Source organism: Nerophis ophidion, linkage group LG05, assembly GCF_033978795.1.
Source record: "Nerophis ophidion isolate RoL-2023_Sa linkage group LG05, RoL_Noph_v1.0, whole genome shotgun sequence".
Classification (NCBI taxonomy): domain Eukaryota; kingdom Metazoa; phylum Chordata; class Actinopteri; order Syngnathiformes; family Syngnathidae; genus Nerophis; species Nerophis ophidion.
In genome coordinates, this window is record NC_084615.1 from 55,792,394 (window position 1) to 55,811,269 (window position 18,876).

The 18,876-nt window shown below is 37.6% G+C and overlaps 1 protein-coding gene across 1 annotated transcript in view; it reads left to right on the forward strand.

The window, feature by feature from the left end:
- fbxo38 (F-box protein 38) overlaps window positions 1-15,563 on the forward strand; it is a 36,356-nt gene extending 20,793 nt beyond the window's left edge. The window contains exons 12-21 of the mRNA XM_061901541.1: window positions 237-389; window positions 540-695; window positions 5,930-6,607; window positions 7,155-7,258; window positions 8,530-8,632; window positions 11,809-11,975; window positions 12,124-12,269; window positions 13,553-13,656; window positions 13,778-13,891; window positions 14,838-15,563. Coding sequence (XP_061757525.1) covers window positions 237-389; window positions 540-695; window positions 5,930-6,607; window positions 7,155-7,258; window positions 8,530-8,632; window positions 11,809-11,975; window positions 12,124-12,269; window positions 13,553-13,656; window positions 13,778-13,891; window positions 14,838-15,016 — 1,904 coding nt within the window. The 3' untranslated portion in view covers window positions 15,017-15,563. The remainder of the gene's footprint in view (window positions 1-236; window positions 390-539; window positions 696-5,929; window positions 6,608-7,154; window positions 7,259-8,529; window positions 8,633-11,808; window positions 11,976-12,123; window positions 12,270-13,552; window positions 13,657-13,777; window positions 13,892-14,837) is intronic.
- The last annotated feature ends 3,313 nt before the right edge of the window (window positions 15,564-18,876 follow it).

The following is an 18,876-nucleotide window of genomic DNA, read 5'->3' on the forward strand; positions in this document are numbered from 1 at the left end:
GTGTACATTTTATAATGTTCATTACAGTATAGTTGATCCTTATGTACACCCAAAGGCATTCTCCCAAAAAATTATTACATTTCCAAAAAATTTTAAAGTTGTTCTTGTTGAAAATGTTTTCATCATCAGATTGAATAAAGAACACTGTTCTGTATTTATTCAAACTGTTGTTATGTACTTAGCAAAGTTCCAATAACAGTGAGAATTGAGTACATGAATTGTGTGTGTTTTTACAGCACCAGCAGAGGTCAATGGAATAGAAAATGAAGAGGAGGAAGTTGGGGCAGAGCAACAAATTGAAGTGAAAGTAGCAGAACAGGATGTCGTTACACGTCCAAATTGTCCTAATGGTTCATCTCAACATCCTGAGGATGATGAGGAACAAGCAGGTTTGCTTTTTTTAGTTACCTAGCATTAAAAACTATTATGTGGATATGTAATGTATAGTCGTGTTTGATTATTGTTCATGTTATTTTCCATAATATTTATTTTACCAATAATTTCCATGAGCACATTTATTGTTTTATATACTTTATCAGGTCCCAGTGGTTTGGTTCAGCAGTGTGGACCTACTGGTGTTGCCATTCCAAAGCCTGCACTGGTCCACTCTGATTCGGAGAGTGAGGAAGAGGAAGGTCTTACTTCAAGACATTGTCCAGCTTCCTGTTCACAGCAACCCGTTTCTTTTACAGAAGGTAACATCTTTGTACTTGGCTTAAAATTCTTAGTCGCTACGACAGATTTCCGTCAACAGCAAATTAATTGATTGATTATTACCTCCGCCCGGTAAAAAGGTAATCGCTGGGTGGTTATCTGTCGCTTTGGCAATGTTCGCACTGCTGGGTATGATGTCTAATTCAGATTTTTTGCTTAATCTGATCTTTTTACGTAGTCTTTCACATTACTAAAAAAAAGATGATTTTCTATATGCCTGAGCAGTCCTGGGTTCAATCTCGGACTCGGGATCTTTCTGTGTGGAGTTTGCATGTTCTGCCCGTGACTGCGTGGGTTCCCTCTGGGTACTCCGGCTTCCTCCCACCTCCAAAGACATGCACCTGGGGATAGGTTGATTGGCAACACTAAATTGGCCAGAGTGTGTGAATGTGAGTGTGAATGTTGTCTGTCTATCTGTGTTGGCCCTGTGATGAGGTAGCGACTTGTCCAGGGTGTACCCCGCCTACAGCCCGAATGCAGCTGAGGTACGCTCCCGCGACCCCTAAAGGGACAAGCGGTAGAAAATGGATGGATGGTTTGATGTCCCTAGAGTGGCCTCCATGTGCAAATGACGTTGCATACATTTGCTTCTGTAAACATGGCTCTAATTCTAGTAGGATTTATTCCTGGCACATTTGTGGCAATTTTTAAGGATTTTGTTCAACCGGAGTCAACATTTTCTGAATTATTTTGCATGAGGGATTAAGCAGGGAAAGGGCAGGCATTTTTGCTCTTGCCAAAATGCGGTGCGTTTTTGTTGATGCGTGTTAAGGAGAGCATGTGCTTGAGCAGTGGGAGCCTGAAGTGTTGGAACACTGAGTTCTTAAAAAATCTTCATATCACCTGTTTTCTGCTTATTCGTCCAATATATACTGTCACAACTGTGTATTTTGGCGACAAATGATGACATTGTTTGCCCTTAAAAAAAAGGGCAAACAATGCCATGTTGAACTTCATCTGTGGTTTTCCCGGAAGACTCCCTAAGTACAGTGTCCCTCCCGAATTTTATCCAGGACAACAATATTGGGGGTGGGCCTTAAAGGCACTGCATTTGGCGTTCTCTACAACCTGTCGCCATGTCCACTTTTCCTCCATACAAACAGCGTGCCGGCCCAATCACATAATATATGCAACTTATACTCACACACAAGAGAATGCAAGGCATACTTAGTCAACAGCCATACAGGTCACACTGAGGGTGGCCGTATAAACAACTTTAACACTGTAACAAATATGCGCCACACTGTGAACCCACACCAAACAAGAATGACACATTTCGGGAGAACATCCGCACCGTAACACAACATAAACACAACAGAACAAATACCCACAACCCCTTGCAGCAGTAACTCTTCCGGGACGCTACAATATACACCCCCCGCTATCACCAAACCCCATCCACCTCAACCCCGCCACCGAAAAGAGGGATTCAATTTTTTTTTATACTTTATTTGATATGCCATTGATATATTTTAATTATTATTATTATTTGAAACTCGATTTTGTATGTCACTATAAAGTTATATAAGCCTTGCTTGTTCAATATCCAATGCAAAACTTGTTTGGGTCCCTATTAAAAGGTTAATTTGTTCAACCTCGGCCCGCTGCTTTGTTCGGTTTTAAATTTTTGGCCCACTCTGTATTTGAGTTTGACACCCCTGCTCTAGTTGAGTGCGGGAAATGCAACAGTGTAGAGGCAAGCAAGACCGCAACAACAAACAAACTCTGGCTGAAAAGCATCTTACTGTGGTCTAATAATTTAAACCAGGTATGTATGATGATGTCATGAATGAAGAGAAAGAAGCGCAGTGCAAAACGATCACTAAAGCAGTCGCTCTGCACACTTCCACGATGTGTCAATGAAAAAGCCTATGTTTATTCACATACTGAAACTGTAGTCCTCTCAATGTTTTACATGAATAGTTATTTGCATGCAATGTATAATTCTATATATTTATTTACAGAAGTATTTTATTCAAGACAGAAGTTTTAAGTTTGCACTTTATTCATCTTAATGTTTGAGATTTTTATTTGCATGCAATGCTATGTTTTTGTTAACGTAAGTATTTTATTCAAGATGAATGTATTGCTTCTTAAAAGAAGCTCTTACATTAGTTATTTGAAAATGATAGCATAAAAAGTGTGTTTGTTCTAAAAAGAACAACATTATTGAAATGATCATTTTTTTAAGAGTAAAATGCAGTGTTATTTCAAACTACTATTTTGTGAATAAAAAAAAAATGTTTTATATTATGTATGCCATTGGTTTCTTTAAAAAGTAGGGGAAAAATACAAAAAAATTGTAAAAATAATTTTTGGTGAAAAAATCTGAGGCTTATGTCAAATATGGGTAAAAATTTAGACTTGACCTGCAGGTGAACATAGCCTGTGTTAGTTAGCTAGCAACATAGCTCAAAACTTTATGTGCGGATTTTGATCAAACTATGAGGAAATGTCCGAAATAGGGTAAGGAACAAGTGATTAGATTTTAGTGGTGATCTGCATTACTGTCACTATGCCGTGCCCCACAGCACAGCCATATTGTTCCTGGCAATGTAGCCAGAGTGGCTTTTCTCTGCATTGCAGAATGCCGCTAACATTGCTTAGTGGTTCATTGGCGGAGATCTTTGTTCGCCGAGTGCATTTTTAGTTAATGACAATAACAATAAGTACATGCTAGCCATGAAAAAGCAAAGGCAAGGTTTTGGGTGTCGAGTAATACGTCGGTGACAAGTGTGAGGTCAGCTTAATTTGGAACAAATGAAAGCTACATTGAAAGTAACAAAAGCCATCATGGAATGTAGTATCGTTGTATAAATAATACAAATAAGTGACTTTTTTGACAATATTTTTACCAAGTAAACCGGCTTATACATTTCACATGTTAAATATTATTATCACTCTAAATTTAATTTCTCGTCCCTAGAAGACAACAATTCCACATACGCATTAAAAACAGTTAAAACATACATGACAAACGTAAGAAACCTTTCAAGGGGAATTACATGTGGACTGACTTGCTTTTAAAATACCTTTAAATTCATATTTAAAATGAACTCTGTGTGAATTCCATTTGAGTTCAGGACTTAAAGCGCTCCCTGTAAAGTGCTTTGAGTGTCTAGAAAAGCGATATATAAATTTAATCCGTTATTTTTTCTTTTTATTATTAAGGACTTTGGACAAGTTAGAGCTGTGGACAGAAAATATTGACTGTCCAAAGAATGTTTGTCCTCAGAGACTCTTTATTAACGTTTCTACTTTCTACTGAAAGCTCCTTGTGTGATTGAGGCTTCTACTCTGAGTGGAACCACAAGCGTGCTGAGAACAGGAAGGGCTTGTTGTTGGTACAAACACGTTTATGTTACAGCGTGGGAAATATTGATTTGATCCCCCACTAGTTTTGTAAATTTGCCTTCTGACAAAAAAATTAACAGTCTATACTTTAATGGTCTGGTTTATTTTTGCAGGGGATACCATAAATGTACTTCTAATCTCAGCTTTTACCTGTATGAAAAACAATTGTTTCAACTTTTTACCTGTCCTGTATAAAAGACACCTGTCCATAATACCAATAGTGTGTAAGATTATTTTATCCCCTGGTAATTAGGTAAGATTGCCGTCTTATAAATATGTACACATTCTCACACTTTTATGCTAGTTTTATAGTAACTAATATGGGGTGAGTGTTTAAAAAAAAATAAACAAATAGGATTAATTGTGCCAATGGAAAGCCCACTAATTATTCCTGCCCCTTTGGCAAAGTAATCCTACCAAGTTGAACTTCATCTGTGGTGATGTCTATCACAGAAATAGTCTTTTCGATTTAAACCTCTTTACCGCTGTGAATAAGACGTTATAGCTCCCAATGGACCTCACAAACAAGATTGTAGACTTGCAAAAGACTGGAATGGGCTTACGAGGGCATTAACTTGGAGAGGTATGTAGTGAGGTATGAAAAACACAAATCTATTGACAAATGTATGTTGTCTTTAAGTTGCAATCTAGTGGTAATTTGTTTTTGGTGACACTAAGTGGCCACAATAATTTGTCAAGTTCAGCTTACGATTCAGTAAATTGGTTGATGTGGACACATCTGTTACTGAATACTTTCTAATACACTTCTTGTCTTGGAGACATTGTATGTGTAAGTAATATGTAACTATAATTATTGGATACTTCTTTATATAGACAAATGTACTGTTTTGTACTGCAATATTGTTCAATTAAGGACACTTAATACTTATGTCTAGCTTGTCTGCTATTGTGTGCTTAGCTTTTGTGTAGCTGTTAACTCCTAGTTGCCTATAGCATTACATGTTTACATTTTGTAATGACTTGACTAAAATACGCACAAAGACCAACCCTCTGTGTTAATTGTAGGACAATTAGATGTTGACTGGCTGTCCAGCTTTGCACTAGTAAACATGGTGCAAGACTGTATGTATCGGTGCTTGCATTGGACATTTTACATGCAAGCCGATATCATCTTATACTTGTTTTGTTTTTTTGGTGGTATCGCACCGATATTGGATTGGAAAACTCCTAATTATCATGCATATGTATAGTTGTATTATGTGGTCATGTGCATCTAAATTATTGCTTTTTTTGGTGGGAGAGAAGGTTAATGAAATGCATCTTATTGATACCACTGTGTCCTCTTTCTTAAATTGATAACCAAAGGTAGAGTTGTTAATGTTAAATGAGAGGGATGTTGAGGCCAACTATTTCACTTAATTTGTGGAAGCTAATTTTTTTGTATGTTAATTTTCATAACATCCTTCGGAGATAAATACATTTGACACCTGTGCCATAGAAACATAACAGCCTACAATTGTTATAGTAGGTTTATTTAACAGAAAAACAACAGGATCTTAGCAGAACATTTAGGGAAATAATTTATTTTTTTTCAAATTGTTATGTATTCATTTATATTTGTTTGCCTAATTAAATATTTGATACTCGAGTTCCCGCTCCACATCTGTAGGATTAAGGTTCAGAGCCTGCTTCCTTATAAACCCTCTTTGTTGCGCTGTAGGAATAAAACATAATGTAATGGTAACAAAAATTATGAACTCTTTATCAGGGAGATAGATAACTGTAATGTGCAAAATGAGCAGATGATTGAATAATTATTTCTCTCACCGTGTGAAAAATAAATTGATTATAAAACATAATTTACCCTGACTTTAATCGATCGGTGTTTGTGTGTTTCCAGGCAAAGGGAAGACTCCTCTGCGAAGGAGCAACAATGTGCCTTCATCAGCGACAGTCTCAGTGAATTGTGATCGGAAGCCTCCTGCATCAGAGGGCAGCTGTGAAAAGAGTTGTCAGGTGACCAGTGAACAGATCAAGGCAGACATGAAAGCTGCGTCTGAGAACAGCCGGAAGACGATCAGTAAAGGAGTCAACACGGTGGGAGCAGAGACCTCAGCAAGGCCAGCATCAAACAGTAACAATGTGCAGGGTTCTTGTCTCAGTGGGACAGCACAGAGGCCAATGAATGAATGTGTGGGCCGGGTTGGCCCTGGAAATGAGGATGTGGGTACTGGGAGTACCCAAAGAGGAATCACATCCAATGACAGCACCACGGGAAGGGGTAGGACTAATGAAAGCAAAGAAAGCCACCCTGCAACACGGACAGATGACTGTAGCACAAGGGAAGCTGGTTTAAGGCAGACCTCTGGTAGTGCTGGTGTGGAACATCCAACCATCAATTCCACTTCAAATCAGACTTCACATCAACAGTCTGGTCAGGACGACAGAAGAATGCTGCCTGTTGCTCATCGTTCAAGTTCTAAGCGAGGTCTGGACAGAAATGAGGATGCCGTTCCCAGACGACCTTTGACCCGATCTTGCACTCGCATGTCCTCTGTGTCCCTGGTACCTGAGACAGGTAAAGTCAATTTACAAATGATTGGGGAAAATCCTTTCCTTTCTCGAAAGTAAGGATGCCCTGATCCGATAGAGACATTGGTTCAATATCAGCAAAAAAACAAGTATGGGATGTTAAAGGGTTGCTTGTAATATGGCTAATACAAGAAGTCCTGCAGTGTGATTACTTGTGCAAAGCTGGACAGCCGGTTAACATATAAATTTCCTCCAATAAGCACACAATTATTTTTTTTGTATCTTAGTCAAGTTATTTACAAAAGGTACACATAGTAGGCTATAAGCTACTAGGAGCTAGCAGCCACACAACAGCTAAACACACAATAGCACACAAGCTAGACATACAGTGCATCCGGAAAGTATTCACAGCGCTTCCCTTTTTCCACTCATTGGCAGTGTGCCTTATAATCAATCCAGTGCGTCCAATGGTAACAAAAATATGGTAGATGTTCTCTATTGGAACAATTTGTAATAGTTCCCAAGTAAACAACGAAGACAATGATGTCCTTGAGTAAAAATATTAATCTTAACACTTATGTTTACATGTACAGTTGATCTTCCAAAAGCCAGGCCTCGTTTAACGTCGCGGAGGAAAAGAATGGCTGACAAATCAACCAGTACTTCAGACCCAGTAACAGAAGATGACCATGTACAGGTAACCACACTTACAGAACTTAACTTGTTACCTCTGCCAGAAGGTAACAAACTTTGCCGGGGTTTGTTTGTCAGGTATTTAGTAAATCAACAACATAACCCAAAAAGCTGTGGCCAGATGTTGATAAAACATTCAAGAAACGTCAGAAATGGTTTAAGAGACAATATCAACTGTACATTAGAATAAAAAACAACAAGCTGCTTCTCCGTCAAACATACCATGAGCAGCTTTTTCATATTTTCATGGATTATTGTTCACCGTTCCATATTATTTTAACATCCTTGACTGCCGTTATTGGCTCATTCTGCTTTAGCATGGTTCAGGCTAGTAGTGCTTTGCGACAACTACTTTACCAAGTTAGCTAGCTACACGCTCTGTTTCGTTTTTGACTTTTTCTCCAATTCAATAAATAGCATCCCATTCTTCTTCTCAGCACTGTCCTTTACACTTGCTTTCTTCCTTCCCATGTTTGGAAAAATCAAAGTTATGTCTATCTCTAGCTAATGCTTGCAAGCAAAACTGGGATGTTTTGGGCGGATTTTACAGAATTCATTGTGACATTCATTACGCTAAACAGCAGTGGTGAGGCTTGTAATACGCAATATAAAGTATATTAATTAGTGAAGAGACAGGTCATATTCCAAAAAAGTTGTTAGTCGAGGCCTGCGGCATTCATTTTCTGAGGTACCACATTGTTGTCAGGCAATATGCTTATAAATTATATATAATATATATATAATGTAAAATAAAAATATACAATAATATAAGATTTTAAAAAATATACGATGGTATAATAAGTATAGTTTTTGCAATCGATCTCCTGTTTTCAACATGATTTAGTAATACTGTATCAAAATGCACTATGTAATTGTTATAAAACATGCAGCCGACTCGATATTTATTAATACAAGTCAACTTAGTTAATGAAAACATTGCAGCATTCATGCTACAACACACAAATCCATTCTGTGTCTCTTTTCCTACCGACAAATACTCATTTGTTAGTAAATGGAGAAGAAGAAATGTAAATACTTAAAAAAAAAAAAGTTGATACAGGCATTGTTTGTGTTTATTGCAAAACCCATCTTGTTAGCCCAGGTCCACTTTACAAGAGGGAAAGTTTTAACACAGCAGCAACCTTTGTGTGTTTTTCCTAGTTTAAAGTATAAAAAGATACATGTGTGTTTTTCCCAGTTTAAAGTATAAAAAGATACAATACGCACAATGCAAACAGGTGTTTTACCTATTACATGTTTTTAATACCTTTTCAGGTTTTGTCTCTGAAAAGTAAGAACTTGGTGGGCATCACTCTGACTAACTGTGGAATCACCGACCTGATCCTGAAAGACTGTCCAAAGATGATGTTCATCCATGGTAATGCACACACACATTGAATGTTAAATCTGTTGTAAGACTTTGATAAGAGCAGTAAAATTAGGGTCACTCTTTTTTACTCTCTATTTTTGTTTGATTTTGTTCTTGCCTGAGCGACAGATTAAATTATAGTGCATCCATTTGATAGAGCCCATCGCCGTCACAGCATTAATCAGAGAGCTAAGGCGTAGTGGTTTTTAAAAAAATGCTAAATTCGTCTTTTTTTTAATCTCACCTAAAAATGTTGAGAAAAGAACTCAGGTTAAGATATTTCGGGCATGTGAAATGTCAGCAAAAAGGCAGCAATCTGCCTGAAAATATCACTTTTGCGTTTAACGAAATTTTGTAACATGTAAGGACGGGAGTAGAAGGACGAATGTCAATATATTAAGCTAATTTTTTTAATGACATTCAGACTTTGTTTTCTTATCAACAATCGACCAATATCTATACATCTGTGGCTTCTCAGCGCAACGAAACACAACATCTGGAATCTCCATCCATCCATCCATTTCTACCGCTTATTCCCTTAGGGGGGGCGGGGGGTGCTGGAGCCTATCTCAGCTACAATCGGGCGGAAGGTGGTGTACACCTTGGACAAGTTGCCCCCTCATCGCAGGGCCAACACATATAGACAGACAACATTCACACTCACATTCAAACACCAGGGCCAATTTAGTGTTGCCAATCAACCTATTCGTAGGTGCATGTTTTTGGAAGTGGGAGGAAGCCGGAGTCCCCGGAGGGAACCCACACAGTCACGGGGAGAACATGCAAACTTCACACAGAAAGATCCTGAACTCAGGACTACTCAAGACTTTCGTATTGTGAGCCAGACGCACTAACCCATCTTTAACCATGCTGCCCCAACACCTGGAATGTGTCCCTTGAAAACATGTCCGATTGGAACTCTCTAAAATTAACAAATGTTCCTTGGGTGATTTATGCAAACCCAATAAATATCAAACAAATAGGATCGAAACAAAAAATAACTTATAGTGTTGATAGAAAAGTTCGTATTTCTTTTCCTCAAAGGGTGCTCACATAAATGCCTGATATTTTCATTTAAAAACATTATTAAGATTGGTATTCAAACGACAAAAAGTGTCTTTATAATAAAATATTTTATAATTTTTAAACACTATCGAAGAGATACAGTCTGTATTATTACTAAGATAATACATCAGTCATGTATAAAATGTTGGAGCTAATACAATTTTGTGACCAATAAGTAATGTTGAAATTGTTAAAAAGTCCAATCAATTACTGTGCCAGACGGCGTGGCGCAGTGGTAGAGTGGCCGTGCGCAACCCGAGGGTCCCCGGTTCAAATCCCACCTAGTACCAACCTCGTCACGTCCGTTGTGTCCTGAGCAAGACACTTCACCCTTGCTCCTGATGGGTGCTGGTTGGCGCCTTGCATGGCAGCTCCCTCCATTAGTGTGTGAATGTGTGTGTGAATGGGTAAATGTGGAAGTAGTGTCAAAGCGCTTTGAGTACCTTGAAGGTAGAAAAGCGCTATACAAGTACAACTCATTTATCATTTATTTATCATTTAATATGTAACCAATATTGGTTTAAGAAAACACATTTAACAAATGAATGTTTATATTTGTAACAACTGCATGTTAAACTCAGTAAAAGAGATCAGAGCAAATGTCTGCTTTCCTGACTTTCCGTCACGTCTCATACACGTACATTAATGTGCAACAACATTTCATTGTTTTGACCTTATTTTTAACATGAAGTTATTTACTTAAGAGTTTTGGTTTCATTTCATCCACCGGCAGACACGCGAGCGTGCAATTTTTGACACGCATGGGCGATTACAACTAAGTTATTCTCCATGTAAGTGTTCTCTGATTAACTTAAGTATAATATAAACATGAATGAATTTGTAATATATCACTATATTGACAGCTCGTGACATATGGAGTCGGTGAACTACTGCATCTCCTCTGAGTTGGTAAAAGTTAATTCTAAATTATAAATTATTTTCTCACTAGTATAGTAGAACGTTGTGGCCATAAACCAAAAAGGTTGGTCAACTTTGAAATCCGACTTAAACCTGGAGATGGTGCGAAAGACACGAAAAGACGCTCGTCTGCTTTATTTTTAATTTTTATTTTTTTACCTGCAGGAGGATTATGATTAATCCTTCATCTAAACGGGAAGATATCAGTCAGCATCTTAGTGAGAACAAACATTAGCTCATCCTCTGTATACTTAGGCTAAAAAATGTAATGTTCTCGATCATCATTTGTCCCAAAGTAGTTGTCTTCGTCTGTCATGAAGTCTGCCATGATTTTAGTAGATATTGTTGTGAAATTAGTTTGCCACCAAAATATTCCGGTAATGATAAAAATACGTACATATTACCTGTTATTATGAATGTGCCTGTCACTACAGTACTTACTGTATATACTTAAAGTATGTATATAAAACATCGATGGAGGCTTTTGGATGTTTTTACAGCGCTTTAAAGGCAGAATAGAGCAAATCCCATTGCCCTTTTGTTAGCTGACTTTAGCTAGCGTCTATTTATGAGTTACAATGCATAAAAAAGAAAAACATATGTGTGCTTGTCTCACATTAGGATTGTGAATGATAGGCAATTACCCAAAAAACGTGCAGTTCCCCTTTAACCTTACAAAATAATTGGCACCTCACTTGCTTTACTGTATGTGAACGTGCAAAACAGAGGGAAAAGGGGCTAACACAAGGTCTAAAGGGGAAATTGTGATAGGTCTTACATAGGTCTGACTAATCAGACTAGGTCTGTTCTAAAACAGATTCAGTCCAGTCCAGTTGCTATCAATTCAGTGCCCTAACTATCCATTTTCCAGTATCCATTTAATAGTCTTATTATTCAATTTGGTATATGTTCAAAGTCTACTTTTACAAATGTTCTTTATTTCTTCTGACCTTTTTAAAAGGTTTGTCTTGCTATTTTTGTTTGTTCACATAGTTGTTGTAAGCAGCAAACTGTAGGTGACCACTGAATACAAAAAATAAGCCTTCTCACAATTTACTGCTGTCATTTTAGATGTCTTTCAAAAGTAGGGATTAAAATACCGGTATTTCTTATTGTGGTCCTCTGAATATTTTTAATGTAGCCAGCCTGATTGATTGTGTCATGTTTATTCTCTCTTCTTTCTTTCTCGACCTTGTTTAAAGCTACAAGATGTCGGGTGTTAAAGCAGCTGCGGGTGGAAACTGCGCCCATTGTAAACAGGTTTGACTATGCGCAATGCAAGAAGCTGAACATGGAACAGGTCCTGGATCAGATACTGAGAATCCCTCCTGAGCGCAACCGCATCATCTATATGCGTCCTATGCACCAGGTTGGTACAGTGTTTTTATTTTTTTCTAAATAAATACATTAAAATACACAATGATGTGTGTGCCTTAGCTCAAAGGCTGGGAAACACTGTTTTAAAATGCTATATTGTACTTCAACCTATGCTTGATTAAGTTTCTCTGCTACTTTAGATTGACTCTGTAGCATTGGAACGTCAGCTCTTCCAGGGTCCTTATCCCTATCACATCGCCATAGTTCACGAATTCAGCAACCCTCCAAATATACGCAACAAGGTCCGCATTCGGAGCTGGATGGACACCATAGCCAACATCAGCCAGTGAGTAGTGTCCCTTCGTGGTTTTAAACGATAGTTCAACTAAGCTAGAGTGTTTCAATGTCTTTGTTTATTAGGGAAGCCTTTGCATTTGGTACATAGCTCAAGGGCACTTGTACTGTAATCGAGAAGCAAATTACATCTGTCTGACCAATTGTACTACTCCCAATCTTTAATATTTTGTGGCATTTTAAGCAGAGAATAAAGAAAAGCTGCAGAGTAGACATATTATTTGAAAAGCATTAACACCCCAAGTGTTTTGAAAATAACTCGGAACACAACACATTCCAAAATAATGTGTTTCTTAAGCAGAACTCTTTGAAGTGCATTGCACACACGAAGAAAGACTTCGGCTGAGTTGGATGTGCAAGCCAACGAATCATAAAAGTTAAAAGTAAGGCATTTTCTTTCTCGAGATGAGGCTGGAAGTTTGTGTGCTGGTTAAAACAAACAGAGCATTTTCTTTCAACTGATACTGTAGCAAAGCCGATTTTACATAAATTTGACTTGGCTGAGTCACGCAAGGATATTTGGGTAAATGTCTACCATATATGAATAATCCGCTGACATCACATATCGCAAAAACATCACAAGAGAGGCAAATTTCAACCGGACCCTTTGGAGGAAGTGAGAAAGAAATTTTTTTTTTTTTTATAAATACCGCTGCAATGCTTTGACGGTCTGATTTGTAATTTTTGGGATTTATGCAGATCTCAAAGACACATAACCAGGTACCATCATGTAAAAAAGTTGGTTTTGCATATTGGGGCCCCTTTAAATAAAATATAGTTAAAGGATATCAGTGTGTGTATACATACTTTTAGAGGACTTTTAACAATAGAGTGATAATTTTGATCGCAATAACTGTGATATGAAATATTCTTACGTCCTTATTTGTGTGCCGTCCAGTTTTATTTTATCCTTTTTTTGTTCACTTAATTACATGCCAAATACCAGGGAAATGACAGTCAAATGTGGTTAAATATGTTCCAGACACATGGATATATTAATACAAAACACATTTTATGGAGAAAAATATAGTTTTTCTTGCAGAAACCAATGTGAATTACATTTAACTATCATATGATTCCCGGGCGCGGCCACCGCTGCTGCTCACAGCTCCCTTCACCTCCCAGGGGGGGATCAAGGGTGATGGGTCAAATGCAAAGAATAATTTCGCCACACCTCGTGTGTGTGTGACAATCATTGGTACTTTAACTTAACTTATTTATAATATGATACAATTCAAACTTGAAATAGGTATATTCTCGAATTGTATCTTGCAGGGAGTTGATCAAGTATGAGTTCTTCCCAGAGTCCACCAGGACAGAAGAGGATGTGAAGAAGTATCCTAAATACCCATGGGGTCGAGACATTTATACACTAGAAGGTAAAACATTCACATTTCCTCATGTTTACATGCTTACATTAATTATCAATGCATAATGTTGATCTTGCAGCGTGAAAGCTGCAGGTGTTTGGAGCTAACTTAAAACTTCTGCCATTGTCAGGATTGTTAGATGGCGCCCCCTACAGCATGATAACAGACTTCCCTTGGCTCAGAACTCTGAGAGCAGCAGAGCCCAACAGCTACGCCCGGTACGACTTTGAGGACGACGAAAGCAGTAAGTGTTTCCATATGTAAACATTAGGGCTGTCAGATATAACAAGTTATCTCATGTGATTTATCACACAAAAGAATTGCATTGATCATGTATATATGCAGATTAATCATGCAATTTATTTTTACCTTACGTGCTCTTTTAACTTCAAATGGTTACCTCTAAGGCTGGGGGTTGTCATTTAGACAGTGATCAATTCAAGTATTCAAAGCGCGTCACTTTTTTCCACATTTGGTTACGCAACAGCCTTATTCCGCAATAGAATACATCTTATTCAAAAATATTTGAGGCTGTAATTGCTGTCAAATGTGCATTAATTGAAGTATTGGGCATTAGGCATAGGCTGTGAATACTTATGTACATGTGTTTTCTTAGTTTTTTATTTTATCAAATTTGCAAAAAGCTCTAAAAAAAGGTTTTCACATTGTCCTTAAAGGGTGTTGTGTGTATAATTCTGAGGGCAAAAAGGATGTATTCAATTATGGAATAAGGCTTTAACAAAACAAAATGTGGAAAAAGTGAAGCGCTGTGAATACTTTCCGAATGCACTGTACGTCAGTGTAAAAATGAGTGAAGAGAATCCCGACTGTTGTGCTTGCTGGCAAACCTTGCTTCAAAATAAACCCTGACTGGGTGTTATAAACAGTACATTTTGTGGAGATATTTTTTAATGCATTCAAGTAAAACACTTAAAAATGTTTCCTGTGTGACATTCTGACAACAAAATTGCATTTGTGTCCAAATATTGGGCTCTTTTATTTTATTTTATTTTTTTTATTTTTTTTAAATCATGCAAGTGTTTAATAGCCGGTGATTAATCATGATCAATCCAAACTCAGAAATGCACTGTGATTAATCTGATTTAAGAAATAATCATTCGACAGCACTACTAAACATACAAACTACATTTAATGAGCGACTAGAACCCTCTCTTGTTTTGTTTCGTCAGCCACCATTTATGCTCCACGCCGCAAAGGTCAGCTGTCAGCCGACATCTGCATGGAGACCATCGGCGAAGAGATTTCTGAGCGCCGTCAGGGCAAAAGAGGAGTGTTCCAGAGAGTGGTGGTGGTCTTCCTGCATCACTGTGACACACCTGGAGAACCTGTGGATGACGACTACATTTGAGGTACTAAGTCTCTTTTCATTGGACTATTTTTTGGACTCAGTGGCTTTCAATGGGTTGCTCAAGAATGGATTGTATTTTCTTTTTACTTCTATTTTCAAACAGTTCAAGTCTCAACACTTAACATATGTTTACATACCTGTATTATAATCATGGCTTCCACAAGTTGAAATATACTACATGTGTGTATTTTTTACAGCCAGTAAATACACTTGGGAATATCCTAACTTGACATTTTTTTGTTTGGCTTGAGTGCCAGAGGAGTATTTGAATGAAGGTTTGTATCGCATCTTATATCGATACAGTCAGCATTCATTCGGATACCTGCTTTTTGGTGCCTGTAAGACTTGTTTGTTGTCAGTGTGCAAGTTGTTTTTAGCGAGGATGAACAAGTAAAACATTTGTCGTTGAACGGCTTAGGTGTAAAAAAAAAGCACTCCAAACCTTTTGTTAATCAACAGTTGTACAGATGTTCAGATTCCATGCTGTTTATATGTTTATAAGAAGACTATTTCACATTATGGAAAATAAAACTCAGCAGGAAATGTCTTCTGTCACATTATTTCTTGGCATGTCCCGATCAGGGTTTTATGCTGTTGATTCCGTTACCAATCATCCATGATTGAGAGTGGCCGATACCAATACCGATACCAATCATATGTGTTAACTGTAAATGTTTCAATTTATTTTTGGTTTAACATCATCAAGACAATATTTATGCCTGTTCCTTATTTCCTCTGTGTTATATGTTCAGCCTCATCCTTCATTGATAATGACACTTGATTATGATACTAAAGATATTAAGAAATGCAGTGTACCCGGAAAATATTCACAGCGCTTCACTTTTTCCACATATTGTTATTTTCCAGTCTTATTCCAAAATGGAATAAATACAATGTTGTCCTCAAAACTTTACAGACAATGTACAGAGACATCCTGGGTGAAAACCAATGCTTACCATCCAACACGCTTGTGCCATCTCTTTCAAAAATACTTAAGGCTTTAATTAATGCCAAAGGTGCATCTACAAAGTATTGTGCAAATGCTGATAATAAATGTGATTTTTTTTTATATATATATATAAATTTACAAACTTTAAAAAAAAAAAAAAACTTCACACTGCCATTAAAATTATATTGCCTGTAAAATGTTGAGGACAAAAAAATTGTATTAAATTTTGGACTTAGGATGTAACATAACAAAAAGTGGAAAAAGTCAAGAGCTGTGAATGTTATCCTTATGCACTGTATTTGCCATAATGGAGGTTTGAAACTTTTATTAATAGTTTGTACAGTACAGGGCATATTCCGTACAATTGACCACTAAATGGTAACACCCGAATAAGTTTTTCAACTTGTTTAAGTCGGGGTCCACGTTAATCAATTCATGGTAAATTGAGGTGATTATTATTAGCTTAGAGGAGCAGCTCCACACTGTGTATGGAGACACATAATCAGCTGCTAGCTGCTTGTAAGCCAGGGGGCTAAAAATAAATACAGTGTCAGGCAGAAGGTATGGCCGTTTGTGGTCGGCAATAAACTGCATTTATCATCAATGACGATTACATACTGTACACTTCATGAAAATTGTCCAATACGGATCAGTGGCCGATCAATTGGCACAGCCCTAATTATTTCATTTTACTTCCCTGTAAAAGTATGTAGTTTATGTACACTAGCAAAGTGAGTATTTTGAATTAAACTACAGAAATATCAGCTTGTGTTGAATCATTGTTTGGTGATATCAATTTACATTATCCATCACGAGGAAGGATATGGTTTATTTTAGACAAAAATTTGGGAAAATTACATTTACAGTACGTAATTTAACATTTTCAAAGAGGAGTAGGAAGAGGCAGATCTTATTTGAATTAATTTGATTTGTTGACACTTGACTGTTTAATTTTTGTTGGATTAAGATGTAATCTTTTCTAAGTAAAGATTGAGTAAAAGAGAAGGTGCAGCAATGTGCAGGAAAGAAATATGGAAAACGTGTGGGAAGAAAAAAATACTAATTAGCTAAAACTGGTATAAAAAGGGAAACAAATGACATGATGGGAGGCAACAAGGTTAAAGGAAAACCAAGAAATATGCTAAAAAAAGAACATATACAACATTTATGCTCCATTGGAAAAAAAATGTATTAAGATTTTTACCCTAAATTAGCCTTTTCAGAAAATAAATATATGATAAATCTGCTATGTCAATTGGGTATTGGTAATTAGACATTTGCAGTTTAACTGTACAGCTCCATGTGCTGCTTAATAAAAAAAGATTGATCTTGCGTCAGTGTGTGTATTTGTCCTTGCCAACAAACGGGATATTGTGGGATTACATGATTATCACTGTCCGAGTTCAACAGTCTAACTAACAGCTTCCGCAAAGAAGTTATTCGTCAGTCCGGTGGTTCTACTGTTGATGCTCCGCAGCCTCCTGTCTGATGAGAGGGGGGTCAATGTGTGTAGGGTGGGTGGGATCCTTGAAGATGGAGAGCTTCTTTCTACATCTGCTGATGAAGAATGGTGTTGGTGGGAAGGCTGCATCCCACCATCTTCTGAGCAACATTCACCACCCTTTGAAGTGCCTACCTCTCTTTAGCCGTGAAGCTGCTGTGCCACACCCTTATCCTGGTGCTGAGGATGCTCTCCACCACACATCTGGAGCAACTCACTGTTCTAGCATGCCGCAGAGATGCTGGTGTGCCTTCTCGAACAGACAGGTTTTGGCCCCAGCTGAGGTCCCCCGGAGTCAATAGAATGAGATGTATGTTCACTGTGTCGCATAAATGCATACAAATATTGAAATAATAAAAGTTTACACATTTTCAGTAAAGAGTTCATATTGGATATGTGATTTAAACATTCTAGATTTTTTATTGACAGTTATAAAAGAATCATATTAAATCTCTAATGTTATAAACTGTCCTATAATCTTTCCGTCATAATTTCTCCTTCTCAGCCACAGTTGCACACCTAATAGCGTGGTCTGCAATCAGGTCTACTTCAGACATGCGGCCAGCGTTGTCAAGACCCTTTATCAGCGAGTTTTGTTTTTTTCCAAAGTTGCTTGATGAGAATTTTTTTTGTCTTATTTTACAATGCCCTACTAGCAGGACTTTGAGGTCCTACCCCAGAAGTTTTAAAGTCCCGCCTTAAAAGGTGTGTGGATATGTGTTTGGAAACCTTATAAAAGCACATTTCTAGCCAAACTTATAAATATACATTGATACTTAACACAGGCACTATTAGACATATTGCATGTGTGGTTTAGGAGTTATGCTTGAATACATTTTGTATTGCTTTTTTTGCATTATCAGGATTCTAAGAACATTACTGTCATATTTAGTATATAAAAAATCTAAGTTTTTGCGCACACAGACGTTTTGCGGGTTCGACAATTGGAGAAGCTTAGGTTCTCACAAAAAGGATCTGTGATATCTTTCCATAAGACTTGGGGTCCCCTCCTCGGCCTCTTTAGGGAGAAGCTTAGCGTCACTGCGGCCGAGTGACACAGTTTAGACGGAGATTCATGCCGAAGAGATTTCCACACCCCAACCTCTCCTTGTGTTTTTATTTTATCAGTTTTTTTTATTGATCTTTTAACATTTTATATTTGAATGTATTTCTTGTGGGTTTATATGTGCGACCTGGTAGAGTTGGAGTTGGGAGGGAAATTGAGGTCCTGTTATTTTGATTTTGGTTGTATGCCGATGCGGGGATACTAAATTGGCCCAAGTATGTGAATGTGAGTGTGAATGTTGTCTATCTGTGTTGGCCCTGCAATGAGGTGGCGACTTGTCCAGGGTGTACACCGCCTTCAGCCCGAATGCAGCTGGGATAGGCTCCAGCACCCACCGTGACTCG